The sequence below is a fragment of the Ahaetulla prasina genome, chromosome 4 (genome assembly GCF_028640845.1).
Source record: "Ahaetulla prasina isolate Xishuangbanna chromosome 4, ASM2864084v1, whole genome shotgun sequence".
NCBI lineage: Eukaryota > Metazoa > Chordata > Lepidosauria > Squamata > Colubridae > Ahaetulla > Ahaetulla prasina.
In genome coordinates, this window is record NC_080542.1 from 37,344,181 (window position 1) to 37,363,183 (window position 19,003).

Here is a 19,003-nt window from a genome sequence, read left to right on the forward strand (position 1 = left end):
AGCTGAGGAAATCTATCTTGCAGGCCAAATAAATAAGGTATGCTATCTTTGCCTACTTATTTGGAAATAAGATTCAGTCTTAAGGTCAGGTTCTAACATATTAGTATATCAAGATTTTGCCCAAGATCTTGAGAAATTGCAAGCTAAAATAAGCAGTACTGGCAGGATGGTAACTGTGCAGGATGGTAACGGTGTTCTGATGCAGACTCCAAACTAAAGAAAATGCTTTGCCAACTGTAAGTCAGGATTCACTTTATATTATCTCTGCAGACATACAGAGTATAGGAAAACCAGACTAGCCTAGCTTGTAATGGAATGGTATGCTTTTTTGTTCTGTTAAAATGCAACTCAAGGCCTACTTGGCCATTTCCTTATTAGGAAGAAGGTCCAGACAGAAAACTAAGAGAACTTGGAGACAGATACTTAAGAGAGGGGAATAGGAGTTGATAATGGAACAGAGAAGAAAGTAGAAAGGAAAATAAAAGGAGCTAACCAGCATATTTAAATAGAAGCATATGGACCACTTAGTAGCCTTAAAAGAATTTGGATTATATATGTGTGCGTACGTGTATGTATACTTGTATATACATACATGTGTAGGTGTATATATATGTATATATTTAAAGAGAAGCAGCTTATGTCTGAAGGGATTTAACAAGAATATATAATGAAGAGAACATTTTAATTGTTTATGATCAATCGGTTCCCTAAATAAATTTCAAAATAAAATATGTGCTCCAATCTAAAATACATAACCCACTAGAAAAAAAATAAGTGGAATGTATTAATAGTTCAAGAGCTTTACAATTATTATTTTAGAGTGGTAACTGAAGTTACGAAACTATACTTATTCCTAAAACAAACTTATAAGATATCATTTCACTTCCAGTCAAACAAACCAGCTTTTATTATAGAACCTTCCTCAATTATCTTTGAGATGTATTGGATTATTTATCATACAATTCTTTGTCAAAATCCTTTGCCAGTATTTTTACCTGAAAGCCAATGAAGAAGCTACTTCATATCATGGTAGCCAATTTTAATGAAAAAAGTAACAGATTCCCTTCTCAACTTCAGCTACAATGAAGTTGTATTATTGTTGTAACTCCAGCTCCTTCATTCTCCTATTTGGACAAGCTTCTGGGATTCATGGGAGCTGTGATTCAGAAATATCCAGAGGGCTATATCTCCCTTGCTCCTGCTAAAAAAGAGACACATGGGAACAAATGGCTAATTTCTGGACAGCATCTGGCATTTCTCATGCCAAACTTGGGCATTGTCCAGAAGCCAGTAATATTAAATAAAATTGTGGGTAATGAATAGCTTTCTCTGATACTTTAGACATGTTTGACCCCAGTAGGGAATTTGCTGGGAAGAAATGTGTGGTATTTAGAACAGAAATACATCTATTATATAGAGAGTTATGCACAAAACAAAACAAAACATACAATAGGCAGGATGCCAATAATGAGCATTTTTGTTTGGTCCATGACAGATTAAACTTCAAATTAAGTAACATTGTTAGGGTGCAATCAACCCTTATCATCACGGGGTTGAAAAGCAGCTGCAAAGGACTGAATTCAGATTTGGGAAGATACTTTCCTTACTGGGAAGTGGTCAATAAGGAAAGAATTAAGCATTCTCTACCCATGTCACTCCTCTGATTGAAATCCTATCCTACAGGATTACTTTTCATTTTATAAGGACTTATTTAATGCATTATGGATCCTGTAGTTTGCCTAAGGTATGGAATACAGACAGTGGTCATTTATTGAAAGAGGGCAAAGGTTTGCCTCTCTTGGATGCCATGATCAAAGTCCCTGGTTCAAAATATGTGGGATCATGGTTTGTTTAATCATACTGACTGAAAGTTTTGCTATTAAGATACTTAGCAAACCATATTTTTCTGTAAAGCTAAATGGGATGATTATCTCAGATTATGTGACAAAAGTTCACTAAATACTAGATCAAAACTATAAAATTCTTCACATACAGTGTTTCAGAGCCACAAAACACAGTTTTTGTTTCATTCTTATTTCCCCTTTTGGGAGGATACAATAAGCAGATTACCCCTAATCCTCAGTTTTTCTATTTTTAATAACCCTATACTGTTTTTCTTGTGTCATAAACATATATGCACAATATTTCTAGCTTTCATGGTAACAAAGCCACTGCTGATTTCAAAAGTGAGAATACACAATGCTATTGGAGAAAAACATTGTAGAACAAACTAGGAACAATCTCTATTTAATGTTGAACTGAACAGCCATACTCTGTGTATAGCTGGATTGGTTACATCTTTATGTAAACCATTCCATCTCTCTGTTCCTCCCATTCTACTTCATCATTTAATCTGCAGATACAAAAAGCCAGCCTTTTCCTCTCTAGGACCTTCTATAAGCATTTGACCAACCATATAGCACCAGTGGTTAAAATACTGAACTTGGAACAGAGAGAGCCTGGTTCCATTTCCATTCAATCAGGAAACATTTTGACAATTGTGATACTTTCTCTTTTAGCCCAACATTTATCATATGACTACTATTGTTATGGGGATTAAATTAGGTAAACCTTCCTTGTATGCCATCTTGGATTTCCAGATAAAAGACTAGATGTCAGACAAACGATTCTTATAATGCTCTTTAGCAGACCAAAGTGTCAGGACTCCTAAACTGGAAAAAACTGGCAAATCTCATGTTCGGGAAGGCTGCACTATAGAGAGGCAAAACTTCTGGTACTAAAGAATAGAACCTGTTGGGAGATAAGGACCATTATAATGATAGACAATACATACATGTCTCCATTATTTTGCTTCCTGAAGAATGTTTTGCCAAGATCTTTAGCAGTCCAAGCCAAAGAATAGGATGGTGCCCTTTCCCCAAACTATGTACAGAAACTAAGTGTAAGAGTAGCTGATTTGTAGATCAGCATCAGTGATACAGGCAGTTTGATAGGTGAAACGATAAATTAATTTAGGAGGTTCAGCAAATTTAATCTGGTTATACAACATGCAATGCATTAATAAGGTTTAATTGATAAGGAGTAAATTAGCATTGTTTCATGTAAGCCATTTTCTGTGCTTAGTCTATATGGTGTGATACCATGAGTTATTCAATAAAACACAGTGAAGAAAATCATGATTTGTTTCTTTTGGATATCCCAGACATCATACAGCACACTCAGATGTATCTTTTAAAAGACAGGAACAGCTAGAGTACATGAAGGCCACTACTTTTACATTGCATGTAAAAGTTTCATCCAATGACTTTTCTCACTCTGCCTAATGATAGGATTGGCCCAAGGAAACAGATGTTCTGTTTTAGGCATTAATAACTACTTAGCATCTAGTTCAATAACTGCAAATAAGATATGGTTGATTAAAAGCAGATATTTAGTCTGGTTCACATAGAACATACAGTCATAAACTAAGGTTTACAACTATCATTAAAAGGTTCAGACTTTATTTATTCATTTATTAAATTTCTATGCTGTCCATCTCATTGATACAGTGATTCTGGGAAGCTTACAATCTGATAAAAAATAAAGTACTAAAATCAATTAAAATTGGAAGAATTAAATAGACTACTTAGAAGACTTTATGCTAACTCAAACTAACAAAACAATATGGTGTTATAGTATAATGTATGAATATGGCCAAAATGCATAGTCCTGATCATGTCTGTTAAAGTATACTGGTTTGGGGCATTAGCCTTTTATTTGGGAATGCACCAGCCCCTTACGTTGTTTCACACTTGAATTGGGAAGTTATTGGGGTGATTTTCACCTCTGAAAACAGAGACAAAGCAAAAGGGGTTAATTCTCCAAGATCAGTGCAAAACAAGTGACACCTTATCAATACAAATCTCTAGCTAGGGCTCTTCTGAAGATCATAATAACCCTTCAAGTCACTGCAGGTCTAGCCAGTATGCCACTCACAGGCACCAATCAATTCTCCACCCACGGAAAGTGACTTAATAAATGGGGGGCCTTGCCAGTTATTATCCTTGCTCACAGCAAACCCATCTTATTTGTCCTAATTAGCAAGACCAGAGTGTCAGAGGAAAGAAGGGAACATATTCAATAAAATCTAAATTATTGAATGACTGAAAGATTGCACCATTTGTTTAGCCCGATTTTTTTAGACTCTTCAAAATGTCAAATGCCAGAGGAAGCACATTTTCAATCTGATGTTCGCAGCAATCGGAAAATATACATTAAGCATCCAGTCACTGCCTCTGCATAAGACTGGAGATTATTAATGGGAAAATATGTAAACAAAGAAAACTAATGTGATGCAGTGACTTCAAAGCTGTATTCACCTGGTTAGATCTTGTAGGTGTTTTTGGATCAGAGTGCTATTTGATCAGATAAATATTGCATTTACAGATTCAGTAAAGCAAATAATTGAATCCAAAATGGCTTGAAAGAAGATCAGGTTATAACTATAAGCCTGAAATAGAATTTATGAATGCCAGCTCAAAAGTAAGCGGCACAGATCTCGGTACTATTCTTTTCTCTTGGCAATATTTGAATAATCAATGAATGGCAAGTTTACTGATGAGCTACAAGTGGCATATTAATCCTCTTTCTATGGCCACAATAGCCTCACAAAATTATATTATCCACTTCTTGTACTTTGCATTTTTCTTTTTTGGTAAAAAAGAATTTTTGGAAATCATATAAGCCTTATTTTCGACTTAACACCGTCTCCCACAAGAAACAAATAATCCTTTAAGGGCTAACCTTTCTACTAAAGACCCAGTTTTCAAGAGTGATTGATCATTATATAACTGCTCAGATTACTGAGATCCTCAAATACATAATTTTTTAAAAACTGCAAAGTGCCTAGCGCAATGTGACCTATCTTCTTTCTTTGAGTAGAGTTGCTCAGGTGAATTCATGACAATTTGTTAAGACATTTGGAAGTGAATTTCTGAGGCTAAGCAAAGTGATGCTTGTAGAGAAATTCTACTGGAAAGCTTTCCTGCTGTTTTTCATTCATTCAGACCAAACCAAATTTGCTTCACAATATACAGTACTTTTTTTTCCCCAAAAAAGAAAATAATATCGGAGAAATGGGTGGAATGTGGCATTTTTTAATTAGTTTAATTACAAGATGATTAGGGATTGTGTGTGAATATCTTTTCATAAAGCAGCCTGAAGTCATCCTAGTTTCCTGTGCTTCAATTAAACCTCAAGAAAAGGCATCATGAAGGATTTTCTAATATAGGCTTTCTTCAGTAGCAGTACAATGATCATTGCTAAAAAACAGCCCTGACCATGGAAATGTCTCCACCCATTAAAGAAGTTCTGAAAAATTATCCATGCAGTTTGAAGAGCACTAAGACATGAATAAAAAATAAAAGGTTTTACACTCATTTAATGCCTTTATTAATGTGGGTAGTAATTAATGTAAAGCCAGACATTGTAGTAGACATGAAAGAAAAATGAAAATGGATTCTCCTCAAAAATAAGTTCAGCTGTAATTGATAGTGGGTAGCTTATCCAGATTCCTTCCAGTCTTTCCTTTTTTATGAAAACAGAATTATGGGTAAAATAAGAGCCTAATCTACACTATCTATGTTAATTTATTGCTGTTAGTTTGCTAGCCAAATTCATTTGACAGTCTAGCTGTTTTTCCTACATGCAATACAATACCTAGTAATCAAGGAAAAATGCTATCAATCCCAGACAAATGTGTATAATTTTTTTTAAAAAAATTACGTTCTACCTATCTACTCAAATTAGTCCTCAAGAAAAATGTGTTGAGTTGGTTTTGACTTGTTGCCAGCTTCCATGAAAGCCATTTTGAAGAAAAAGTTTTGCCAAGAGTTCTGATCATCAATGCAGAAGTGTAATGAGGAGGAATAATGCAAAATAATTTATTGTGAAGTTTCTTCTTATTCTCAGTTGTGAGAATAAGAGAAACTCTAAAAAAAGATAATGCAGGGTATTTTTCTAACTGTCTTGAACCCAGACTAGATTCTTCAGTCCCTGAGCATTCCTAAGGAGACTGTTGCAGAATTTTATACCACTAATAATAAAAAGTCTCACTGATTGCTTTTCTTCACAATAATATTGGGGAGGGGAAGAATCCTCATCAAGTCAAAGTGAGTATTAAGAGAGAGGTTTTTATCGGCTGCGCTTTAGGGGATAAGAATAATTAGTGTCACTATCGCCTCTCTAAATACACAAGTGAAAATGAAGCAGTAAATATAATTAAAGGCTAATGTCTAATTAAATATTTTTAGGAAGAAAAAAGACTGATACTTGATGGAATACGCTCTCTCTTTTAATTGCATTACGCTGATGGGATCCCATTATTTTTTTGATGTTTGGAACCTTCAAAATCTTCTCGAGTACACTAGCCAAAAAGAAAATAGTTAATTTGAAAGTCTCAAATGATAGAGACACTAAGTGTGTAACAAATACCTTGTACTTTTCCACCAGTCAGTATGGCTTTTGCCTATTTTGCTAGGAATTTTAAAAGCTGAAGCCCAACATTAATGAAGATTACTATGCAGTGAACAATTCTATTACATAAATAAACCACACACTTTAAATTAGTGTTAGAAGTGCTCAAGATAGAAAATGAAATCCAAAAGTTATCATGTTACTACATATGGATTACAGTGATAGGAAGGAAAATTTTGAGCCTTTTTGTTTTCTGAAAGATTAACCTATGACGGATTATAAAACATAATTTTCTTACTCCAAAATTATTGGAATTGGGTATTTCTATTCTACAATTGTTTTGCTGTGGATATATTTTCCAACATGTAAAGCCATTAATGTATTAAAAAGCTTACACTGATATTTAGTTGATTTTTTAATTAATTAGCTTTAAATACAGTTGTCTGTTATCTATCAACATGTATGCTTTTTTGAGATATTTTGAGCATTGCATATGTAATATTTTAGCTGTTGGGAAACTAACTTCCTTTCTATATTTTCCATGCCTTTTAAAGACATTTCTTTTTTCTCAGTATTCCCTGTAATGTTGTATTAGGTTTGGATTACCGATCTGTTTAATGCATTTTGCAGGTATTTGTGAAGTCAGGAATTAAAGTTTGAGAGAGATGTTAGCTTTTTCATAAATAAGGAAAAAATGATTTTGCATGGTGGAAACAGAGAAATGTGAGATAACAAGGTGAATCAAAGAAATTCTTAGAATATCCAGGGAAGAGATATGAATTCTGAGAACATGTTGGCACAACAAGCATTTGTCCATTTAGTCACCATGAATCAAGAGGAACAGTGTGGTTTTGAGACAAGTTAGAAGTTATCTTTTTATATATAGTTTACACAATTCAGAAAGTAAATTTATTTTTAATTTCCTGTTACAGTTATTGAGTTATACAATATAATCAAAAGCCTTAGAAATGCTTTTAAGGCCTACCCAATATAATTTACTGTTCTTTATTGGAATGGATCCTGTATTCTTTGATTAACCAATGCTCAAAATGTTTAGATTTGTTGACTACTTTGTATATTAGAAATGAAAAAATGTTATATTTTGTTATAAAGGGCCTCTGGTGGCTCAGCAGACTAAGTCTGTCTGTTATTAACACAGCTGCTTGCAATTACTGCAGGTTCAAGTCCCACCAGGCCCAAGGTTGACTCAGCCTTCCATCCTTTATAAGGTAGGTAAAATGAGGACCCAGATTGTTGGGGGCAATAAAAGTTAACTATGTATATAATATACAAATGGATGAAGACTATTGCTTAACACAGTGTAAGCTGCCCTGAGTCTTCGGAGAAGGGCGGGATATAAATGCAAATAAAATAAATAAAATAAATAAATTTGCAAGTATGTGGACCTTGGTGGAGAATTTTGGATAACGGGCCAAGCTAAATGGCCATTTTATATGTATGGCCTATGTGTGACGCATTTGGCCCTTGAGCCGCCAGTTTGACAGGCCTGTATCTAGTCTATAAGCTGGCAGAAAAGTGTATCAGTATAAGGATTGATAGAAATATAAGATCATAAGAGCAATTCATTGTTCTTTGTTCTATCTCTGTAAAAAGGCTAGCAAGTGGTAGTATTGTCCTTACTGTTTTAATGCAGGACTGGTTATTCCTCTCTGCTTCCATTTTCCCTCTGGCTGGTTATCATTGCTAGTAGAAAAGCAGCTGCCATTTGCTGTCCATAAAGTGTAGTGGGTAAGGATAGGTGAGTAAATGTGTTTCTGAAAAAAGCATTAACCTTATGTCCCCAAAAATAACATGGCTGAAGGATCATAGGCATTGAAAAGGGGCACGAAGGAAGAAACTGAATTGACTTTCCAATTAGACAATTTCTGAACATGAGTTTAGCCGTCTTCTGAAATTGCACTAAACCTGTATACAAACATCCAGGCCATCTGGAAGATAAGAGGTGCAGTGGAGGGTGTGGAGTGAAAAAGAAGGGGGTGATCAGCAAAGACTAATATCAAAAGGGAATTTTAGTACTGGCAGTGACTAACTAAAGCTGGCAGTGTAAAAATGACATAGGGGTAGGAAAAATGATGTTGTCCCCTTCCCCAAACTTATTAATGCAGTTAAAATGTGAAATTCCTTGGGGCAGGAGCAACAGAATACCTTTAATATACTTACTGGTGACAGAAGTAGCAACATATAGCTGGCAGAACCCATATTCCATTTCCCAGCTTAAATTTATCTTCTGAGCACAAAGAAGTAGTACTCTCTCAAGAGATCACTAATACTATTTTTAAACCTAGGTCTAGTGCTTTTTTAAAAGTGAAAAGCCCATGTTTAAAAACAGTAGTGGGATCTTTGAAAAAAAAAACACTAAACTAAAACTACGTATATAAGGACTCGCGTAACAGCTGATAGTATCTTTGGAAAATGTCTGTCAGGCATTATGCATGCAGAGGTTTCTATGGAAGCCAGATGCCCAGTCTTTCCTGAATCCCAAGTGCCATGGAAGATGCAGTCCAGCAACCAGATGGAAGAAGCATGCAGCAGCAGCGGCCTGAAGTGCCCAACCACTGACTGCATCATAAACCATATAATCAGTTAAACTTGATAGATTATAAAACTTTTGTTGAAGAATAGGGAAAACACCCCTTTAAAACAAGAATTGCAAAAGGCTATTTTAAGCTGCCTCAGCTACGAGACAAAGTACATGAGACAAAGGATGTGCGTTTATAAAAATCCTTATTGGGGCATGGCCATGTCAGGCTCTACACATATTAAATGAGAAAATAATACCGTAAGTTGCCTCCTAAAGAAGAGGAGAGAGATCGAGAATATCTCCATCTTCCTCGACTGGACTACATTAGTTATCTTTTTAGTTATTTCTTACTCCTCTACTTGGTAGTATAGTCTTCCCCAATAGGAACTTCTCAGTTTGAATGCTTTAAGTGCTGCATTTTTCAAAAAACATGGTTATTGCTTAAGAAGACTTAAAGCCATACATATGTAAAGCACGCAGGTTGAATAAGCTGCAGATCCAGGGGAGAAACTGATGTAAAATATGACTTATATCATTATAAGGTTGATGTCACAATAAGAGCAAATAGCCAATAAATATATTGCAATATATTCATAAGAACTAGATGAAAATTAACTTCTACTTTAGGATATCACTGTCATTTGATACCATACCAACATTTGAGGCTGTCCAGATATTTTGAAATACGGCTTCCACAAACCCTTCTAAAATGGTTAAGAATTAGAAAATTATTCAAATGATTAAACATATATTCTCTTCATTGATGCTCTACCATTCATAACTGCCAATATTGTATTGGTTTTTGATGGCACTCATAATTAACACCACATAATGTAGCTTTAAAATTAATTTAAACCTTTGTAATTTAATATTTAACGTTTTTGAAAATTTAGTGAGAAGGAATTTGGGTGTTCTTCTCCAAAGAGTATCTGAATTCAGATAAAATTCATAACTGCCTGTTCTTGCCTGCCTTCAGAATGAACCTTTGCACCCTCATTTCCTTTTTGAAAAGTTGTTATAAAACCTTTTTAGAAGGTATCCACATCTATTTATGAAGAGCTAGTTACAAACTTTTCCTAAGTGGAAATCAGACTTTTTTTTGTGTCTACTTGCAAGCATGAAATCGCCTTCCAAGATTCTTGGGACACAAGATACTTTGCAAGGCAGAAGAGGATGGTGGCGGTGGAGGGTGGGAAAATCAGCACCATTCAGGAGCAGATGGTGAGCGGCCACTGAGCTCCAGAGGGAGGCAAACCTGGCGGTTTAGCAGCCAGTTGCTCCGACGTGTGTGTGTGTGTGGGGGGGGGGGATAGGAGAGAACTTTCTAGATCCAGAGATCAATCGACACTAAATGGTCTTTCCTGGATTATGTTTCCGAAAGGAGAATTGTAATTGCAATATATTCGAAGCGCCCATGCCTGCTTCAAATTTAGCACTTTTAACTGGACCAGTGCAAGCTAGTTTATGTGGCATGAATTTTAACATTCATAATTCTGTGAACCAAATGATTGTAGCAGGAAGAGCATGCCTTCCTTCCTCTCCTTAAGCTATGCCTAACTGCCGGTATCCCTTGCCAGATGACAAACCTTTGGTGGAGAAGATTGAAGGATTTAGGAAAAGGAAACCAACAAATGGAAAATCTGCAAATCGAGGAAGAGTTTGTTCGTCGGCCTAGGGACGGTGTTGCTGGACCTTCTGTTCCCTGCAAAACTGAAACATTTTCCTGTTGAGTCAGAATTAAGGTTTTCTTTATACCAGGAAACGGCACTCAGGATGTTGATTTAAACCATGCGCTGACCATTTACGACCTCTTTCTTGTATTCCCCTCCCCCCCCTCCAATTCCTATCCCGCTTTTTTCGCTACGGTTTAATATGGAACTCAGAGCTCCGGTAGAATTTCCTTACCTAATGGTTAGCCTTCCGGGCTTGCTTCTCCCAGCCTTTAAAGAACCGCCTTCCCACAACTGGAACAGGACTCAAAATAACTCTTTGTTTTTTTCTCCTGGTGTTTCTTAAAGCCTTGCTCAAATAACTCTTTGAAACCTTCCTTTCCCACCACCGTTTCAACTTCGAAAGCATTGACTGGATTTAATAAACGATCCTTATTTTTATTTGGGCTTTAAACCGGAAAAAAATATTTAAAACTTCTTCTCCATGACAGTAATTTGCCATCTCTTTTTAACAGGCCATCCTTCTAAAGGGAGTAGGATGCAGGGTGGGGTGGGAAGGATAAATAGATACTTGGTTTTAGTTTTATATTGCAAAGAGACAGGAGAGGGAGAGGAAAAAAGAAAAGAATTCTTCCTGGACCCTTCCATTCTGCCAAAGGCAGGACCGTCATCCCTGTTAGCAAGCCTTCCCACTGAGGACCTGCTCATGAGAAGCCCCCGATAGCATTCAGTTGCTGTTACTGTTCCTAATTTTTGTGCTGGACAAGGGTCTTATTGATGGCATCCACAGGTCTGGGAGCACAAACTTCCCAAGGTTTTCACTGGCTTTAAAGACCACTTTGCACCTGAAGCTTTTAGTAATCCTTGGTTAGGAAATAATAAGGAAAGAAACAGTTTTTCCAACCAAAAACCTGTGATTTGTAATGCAGGAAACTTAATTTGATTGGGATTTAAAGACCGGGATTTAAAGACAAAATCTGAAGTTAACTCTTGTTAATTAGGGAATGACCCAAAAGAAATTTATTACACATATTTTCTAGTGCAAATATTTTCTCATAAAATGCATTTTTATAAAAAATGTAAACGTCTCTAATCCTTCCCCAGGTTTAATTTAAATTTTTCTCACTTGGTATGTCTTTCTTGATTTTCTTTCCTTGAACCCCTCATTTATTTCATTGTGTACAGACATCATTAGGATAGCCTCAGTGACACCTTGTCTTATAAGACACCTTGTCTTATATGAAGATAAATCTTTCTGAGAGGTTGGTCTCCTTGTCCTTCACTTCCTTAAAGTAACTACAAAAATAAATGGAAGTTCTGATGCTCCCTCTAATCACATATACGATATTGGCACTCCATTTATATAGCCTTCCAGAGGACTCCAATGCCTTTCCATCACCCAGTCTCCCGTTCTTCCTTTTTTTCTTCTCGGTTCTGCTTGAGACATGAGCGTCCTTGATTTCTAGAGTTCATAAATGGGTAATTACGGACTTTCTTTTCCAAGGGAATCTCCTCATTTGGCCCACGTGTATTGACAAAGAGGAAGAAGCTCAACCACTCTGGGATGCTGAATATAATGGAAAGCCAAGGCAGCAACATTTATTTACTTGTTAGCACATGGAAGACAAGAGTAACTTGCAGGCTAACGCCTACAGTCATTTGTTACTTGTCAGGATATTTACTGGCTGTACAGCCCAGGGGGAAAGAACCAGAGGTTGAAATAGGCCAAAAGTTCATTTAAGAGCCAGCAACTCTGGCTTCGCAACTCTGAGGATTTGTTTCTGACCAACATTTATCCGGAAGGTAAATGAAAAGGTGAAGTTTCTGTGTGCTCAACAAAAACAGCTTGTTTTCCTTTGCTTCCTAAAGCAATAAGCACCTATTTCAAAACACCTATTTTATTTACTTGCCATAAAAAAAGGAAGGGACTCTTTGCTCTTCATCTAGTGCAAAACAGGATTAAGAAATGGTGGCTTTGAAAGTGGCCTTTGGGAGTTGTTTGCTTGTCTTTATTTAAGTGTGAAGAATGATTTGCAACAATTAAAATTCCCCCCTCTCAATAACAGACAAATCAAAGTCCAGCAGCTACAAGCTTTTTATTGAATAAAAAAATAGAAGGAGATTGCAAATGATATCAGGGGTAGAGATGGAAAATGGATGGCTAGTCAGAGCAAATAAATAACTAATAGATGGATAGGGTAGATCGAATTTCAATTTCATTTGCCTTTCTCTCCTTTCCCCTTTCAACAAAACACAATTGTGTTTCTAACTTTATTTCACAACTCATTAGAATGTTGATTGAATTAAATTGCTCTTAAGAACTCTGCTTCTAGACACAAAGGCGATATGCAAAGCAAAGCTATTTGGATTTTTTTTTAAGAGAAGGCAAAAGACATTTTAAGCAAACCCCATAAATGTTTAAGTATCTCTTCAGTGATTATTTTTTAATGAGGAAAAGGAACATTTTCTATCATAAAGAAGTCTTCAATACCTCTTACTCTCTTTCACACACACATACATTTCTTTCTGTTAGGTGAGTCCCTTATAGCAGAAATGGGGTGAAAACTCTTTTTGTTTCAGTAAAGAAGAAAAGTTCTGATGATTTTTGTCACCGTCTTTTCTAACACATAGAATAGACTTTGAATAGTTCTAACTTTCCCCTTCTTTTCTTCCTCCCCCAACCTCTTTTCTATCACTTCCTTTTTCTACCCCTCTTCCAAAGTCTTTGAGGGAAAAACCTTTTGACGTATCCATGTTGTTAATCAGATCGATGGGGAAAAGTTTGATTGAAGTCCCTTTGTCATGCAAATGCCAAGGACTTGATGGATGATGGCAGATATCTGACAAAGTTTGGGAGACATTTGCTCATTGGGCTTGAAGGGAACCACGTGGTTTAGATCCCCTTCCACCCCACCACCACCTTCTCCCATCCCCCATTCTAAAGCTTCAGGAAGGAGGGGGGGTTTAAGCCTGGAGATCCATAGATGGGAAGGGTGGTTCTCTTGATCTCTCTCTCTCTCTCTCTTCCCTTTTCCCCCCTGGTTAACTTTGACATACTATCTAAAGGTTGTAGGGCAGAAGGAATCCCCATAAAACAGGGCAACCCTCTTCCATCATTGGCAAAGGAACAATACCTAGAATGAACTTCTTTTTAGACTATGCAATTTGTAACCGTGGGATGAGTGCCTACCCGCCCAAGGAGTACCAGCACCTCGACCAAGGGACCACTTCCTACCCAGCCTGCTCAGGTACCACTCCAGCCTGTGACAGCTATCAGTCAGATGGGCGCTTTGGGGTGATAGGGGTGGGTGCTATTGGGCCCAATGCCCACCATCAACAGGGCCCCAGCTACCCTCCTCCTCCTCTTCCTCACAGCCCAGCTAACCTTGGTATCTCCTTCACCAGCCCCTCTCACCAAGGAGGAGGGGGGGGATACGCAAACTCGGGTTGCAACCCCAGCTTCACCAACCCTCAGTTCTACCATGGCTCCCCAGAGACGGATGGATCTTACTTTCAGACCTCGGCCTACCCTGCCAGCTTGGCTGCAGCTTCCTCCCATTCCTCTTCCCATCTAGTGGGAAGTATACCTGATGCTTTTTGTGCAGCCACCCCCGGCCAATTCCAACCACATCAATATGGTTCTGATCAGGGGGGATACTTGCAAGGGGCTTTGGGCAATCTTTCCCCACCTCTATCTGAGAACAAAGAGCCGAGAGCTTGCCGGGCCCATCCATGTCCCACTGCGGCTGCTGCGGTTGCTGCTGCCACTGCTACCACCAGCCAGACCTTCGACTGGATGAAAGTGAAAAGGAATCCTCCCAGAACAGGTAAATCTCTAACAAACCTGGACACTCAGAGAGATGAGTGTATGTTCATATTGCTGCCTTACCAGGATCCTATCAAAAAGGGGATTGGGAAGGGGACAAAGGAAGCAAGTGGGAATGAGGCTTCTGCATTAGCTCAGGATTCCCTCATCTACCTCACACTAGAGACTCCAGAGACATCTTCTCAGATGGCTACTGTTGAAAAGAGAATCTGCTCCTGGAAAGCAGGAATGCCACTCCATCATTAACCTTGGTCTGAGAAGGCAAATCATAAGATGAAGGGAGGGGTGGTAGGAAGAAGGAGGAAAGAAGGAAGTAAGGCCAGTTTGAGAATAGTTGAGATGGGAGAGACTTCTCTATTTCCAGGGTTGCCAAATGGAAAAGAGAAGGCCAGACTCATTTGGTGATTGTGCAATTGATAGTTTCGGGAAGCAATTGGTTCAAACTGCAGGAAAAGAAAAATGGAAGTATAATGATACATGTGAACTTACAAAAGAATAGGTGAAAGAGTTTCAGAAACTATGGTTCTGTGATGGGGCAGCTAGTGCCATTGTATTATTTGTTTTCTAATATGATAGATAAGGCAGAAAAAATATTTCCCAAAGCTGTTTGAATCAGTAAAAAAATCCAGGTAGATTAGAGCAACTGCAAGCAAATGATAGGTACTTTGTAGAATTCTCAACATTTCTGACAATTCTGACTGAGGCTTATTACAGTGGAAGTCCCACCCCAAAAAACAACATCTGGAGGCAGAAGGTTATCTAATCTTGATTTAGAGTTTTGGAAATGGAGAGTTTCTGAACATTCAGGAGCTACAATAGCTCATAGCTTTGTTCTCATTTGATTCTGCTTCCATATTTTGATCCATGGTTACCCAAAGAGATGTTGGCACAGGGGAGATTTAGTTCGTCTTATATTTCCTAGTGAAAATCAGAGTTGTCTTTTTATTCACCAGAAAATAATCCTTGTCCTAGATGGACCCAGCCCTGAAGAAGGAAATCTTCTTTCTACCACTATTAACCAGGGATTAAAAGCCAGAAAAAAGCATTCGCATGAAATAGATGAACATACATGCAGAAGAGCTGCTTGTTCATGGAAGACCAACCCAGTTAGGATGTTATTAGGTGCTATTCTTTGAATAGGGTCATCTAATAGGAGTTGGTTGAGATTAATGTTTATGCAATTGCCTTCATCATTTGAGTTGCTTTTTGAATCCTTCAAAAGCCACACACTAATCAGTGATTCCCTCCCCTTTGAAATAAATTGGGTTTATTTTGGACCTTGGTCCTGCCTAGATTGGTCCAGATTATTATTTTTCATCTTACCCAACTTTGATCAGATGCAGGGGAGACAAATCAGGAACAGAACTAATGTCCCTCAATTCAGAAATTGTGATTAAGAAACCCTGGTCTGCACAGAATATGTTGAAACAATTTGAGTGAGGTAGCCCTGACATTAAAGGTGAGTTCACACATAAGTCAAAGTGCAATTTATTTTGTGTTGATATTGTAATGGCTTGTGTGAACTGTGGGTTTTCAGAGACTTGTTACATGGCTTATTGCTATGTAGAAATCCAATCATAGATAAGATATTGGACCATCAACTGCCAGTAAGGCTGAGTTTCCTTCCCAATATTTTTAGTATATAATAAGGTTGGTGGGAAATGTCTTTCTACAGACACAACATACTGTTGCCTCAGCATGAAACATATGGAATCTTGTCAGGTTAGGATTTAGGAGAAAAACTTTTAAACAGAGGCAGAAGTTTCTTTCAAGGCTAAACATCTCTGAGTGTCTTTTCCCAGGGCATTAAAAAGACTCTAGTGTTTTGGGCTGAAGGGGCTGAAGGTCTTATCAACCTGATCTGAGTTTTTTTAAACTTTGTTTCCTAGATCAGATTATTTCCCTACTTATTCCAAATCAGCCTGATAGAGAATTGATTAATCTACAATATAAATAAACTTTTGTGCCAAAACCCTGCAGGAATTCTTTTATAAATATAAAGTGCAGAACATAATCTGTACCATACAGATCAGAGCACAATCTTTCCTAAACCTAGAATTAGGGACTGAAAAAATCTTAATGGGGAGTGAATGGATTGCCATGAAAGTTAAGCTCCCATTTCTGAAAGGCTCAAACTATGCCCAGAATATATAGAAGGAGCTTTTCAAGTTGATGCCCTCCAAGGTGTGTTGTATCACAATTTCCATGCCAGCTTGAAAGTATGTCGTATAATACAATACATCTAAAATAAAAGGGGCCACTCAACATCTTCAAAGGACTGGACTTTTGCGAGGCACACACCTGCTTCTATCTGGGTTTATATCAGAGATTAATTAATATCAGCTGATTGCTGATTTATTTTGGAAATAATTCTAACCAATGGTTTGATTGTTTCTTTCTCCGTTTCTGGCTCATCCCAGCAGCAAAAGTGACTGACTATGGATTAGCCGTCCATGCCAGCACGATCCGGACCAATTTCACCACCAAACAACTGACAGAGCTGGAGAAAGAGTTTCACTTCAGCAAGTATCTCACTCGAGCTAGGCGGGTGGAGATCGCTGCTACTTTGGAGTTGAACGAGACTCAGGTAAAAATCTGGTTCCAGAATCGGAGGATGAAACAGAAGAAGAGGGAAAAGGAAGGATTGGCTGGTCCCCATCCCATTGCCGCCGCGGCTTTCCGCGATTCTACCAAGGAAAGCAGCGAGGCTGCGTCGTCGGACAGATCCAGCGGGCCCTCCACTCCCGAAGCTTCTCCGAGCTCGGTGTCCTCTTGAAGGGGAAGGAGGGCTAGTTAGGTCGAGTCCTGCCCACCGAAGTAACCTCCCCTTTCAAAGAGGCAGCTGCTCGGTTTTTAAAGTGAATGGACGGTCCTAAACTTATGGGCACAAAAGACAAACCCACCCGAAAGAATCACGAACACCCGCGCATATGATATCTATGCACAAGCGCCCTCTTATGAAAAAGAAACGCGTATTTTCGAATGTAGAGATACAGGAGCTTTTGCACATTTCCCCCCCCTGGATACTCAAGAGTTAGTTACAATTATACAAACGACTTCCAACAGGATTGCTCATAAAATATAGATTTTGAAGTTATCTCCCCTTAAACTTGTGTTTCTACGCCTTTGCTGTCAGATTCATGTATTATATGTTTCTTTGTTACTTCTAGCTTGGAGTAGCACGAATGTGAATGTAATCTCACATCACTAGAATATCAACAAGGTATTATAATACCTCATTTTAAATACCTCATTTTCCTTCCTCCCCTCCTTCCTTTTTTAAAGCACGAGATAGAAGAGGGACCTCTCTACAGAGCTTTAAACCTTTCTCTCTGTCTTGCTATGCCCTCCTTTTATTTCTCATTCTCATAAGAACTGGAACAGTCTATATTTTAAAGGTTAGTTTACTACATCTAACATCTCAGGGACAATTCTTTTCCTTCCTCCATCCACTCCCTGAAAGTTAGGAAATACACTTTCAGTAATAGGAAATTTGGAGGAAGGGAATAACATTTTTTTTCATAAACAGCCAAGAGACTTTAATTACAGAGGTAAGATTATTTTTTCTGTCTGCTTTGCTGTTTGTTTTATATCCTTTCTTACTAGTCTCACAGTAGTGAGTAGTTTTTTTTAATAAAAAATACTCACTACTGTAATTTTTTTAAAAAAATATTTAAAAAAAAAATAGAGATGTATAGTAAGAGAAGAGAAACAAGAGGCCTTTGGAGAAATAATTTTCCTTCCACCCAACTTCAATTTTGCATTAGAAGATGATACCTCTGCATCTTAACTATTGCTCATCCACATTAATTTTTGGCTGAAATTGCTTTTATGTATTAGCTAGTCCATACTGGCTGTGGGAATGAAAAATCCACTAAAGGGAAGTGAAAAAGTATGTGTTGTTTTTGATTTGCCTTTGAAGCCAATGCCAAAGTTCTAAATTCACAACCAACATTGCATCAAGAGTATGATTGTGGGAATATGCTGGAATGCCCTATTTATACACTAGTGTTTTAGTTAGCTCATCTCTTCTTAAGTGGGTTTTTAGATAAAACAAAGGAAAAGGCAACTGTTAATTCAGATTAATTTAGAAATATGCAAACCTATAAACTCAAAGATTTCTCAACCAGCCATTGAAAAACTTCCTTCCAAGGAGCCTGAGGATATAACACTTGGAGAAGGGGAAACAAAACCTTAAATATGCAGGTGTGCATGCCAGTCCTACCGACTAAGTAAGGACAAGCTTTACTGAGTTCACTGATGCTGACTCCCAATTAGCAGATGAGGCATAATACCTGAGACTTCTTGGATGTCATATTTCAACACATGTAGAGAGCACTAAGATTTTCTATAGAAATTAACCATTTTGGAGAAGGTCTGCTTCAGGTCTCAGGTTTTGGAACCCAAATATTGAAGTTTGTTTAAATCCATCCATCAGCCAAATAAAATAAGATGGAAGCCCCAAATTCTAAACATTCTTATTAGGGAAGTAAATTCCTTCCTTTGGACTTCATTTACTTTAGTAAAAAACAAAACAAAACAATAATCCCA

General features: G+C 37.6%; 1 protein-coding gene across 1 annotated transcript; it reads left to right on the forward strand.

Annotated features, from left to right (window-relative positions):
- Positions 1-13,765: 13,765 nt before the first annotated feature.
- HOXB1 (homeobox B1) lies at positions 13,766-17,228 on the forward strand. The gene is made up of 2 exons (XM_058182062.1): positions 13,766-14,453; positions 16,876-17,228. The coding sequence occupies exons 1-2, from the start codon at positions 13,766-13,768 to the stop codon at positions 17,226-17,228; spliced, it is 1,041 nt and encodes a 346-aa protein (XP_058038045.1).
- Positions 17,229-19,003: the final 1,775 nt, after the last annotated feature.

Bases quoted from the DNA above. Each gene is read 5' to 3' on its own strand.
- HOXB1 (XM_058182062.1), top strand. From the start codon at position 13,766: ATGAACTTCTTTTTAGACTATGCAATTTGTAACCGTGGGATGAGTGCC. The intron at 14,454-16,875 runs GTAAATCTCTAA...TCATCCCAGCAG, and splicing joins AAGGAATCCTCCCAGAACAG to CAAAAGTGACTGACTATGGA.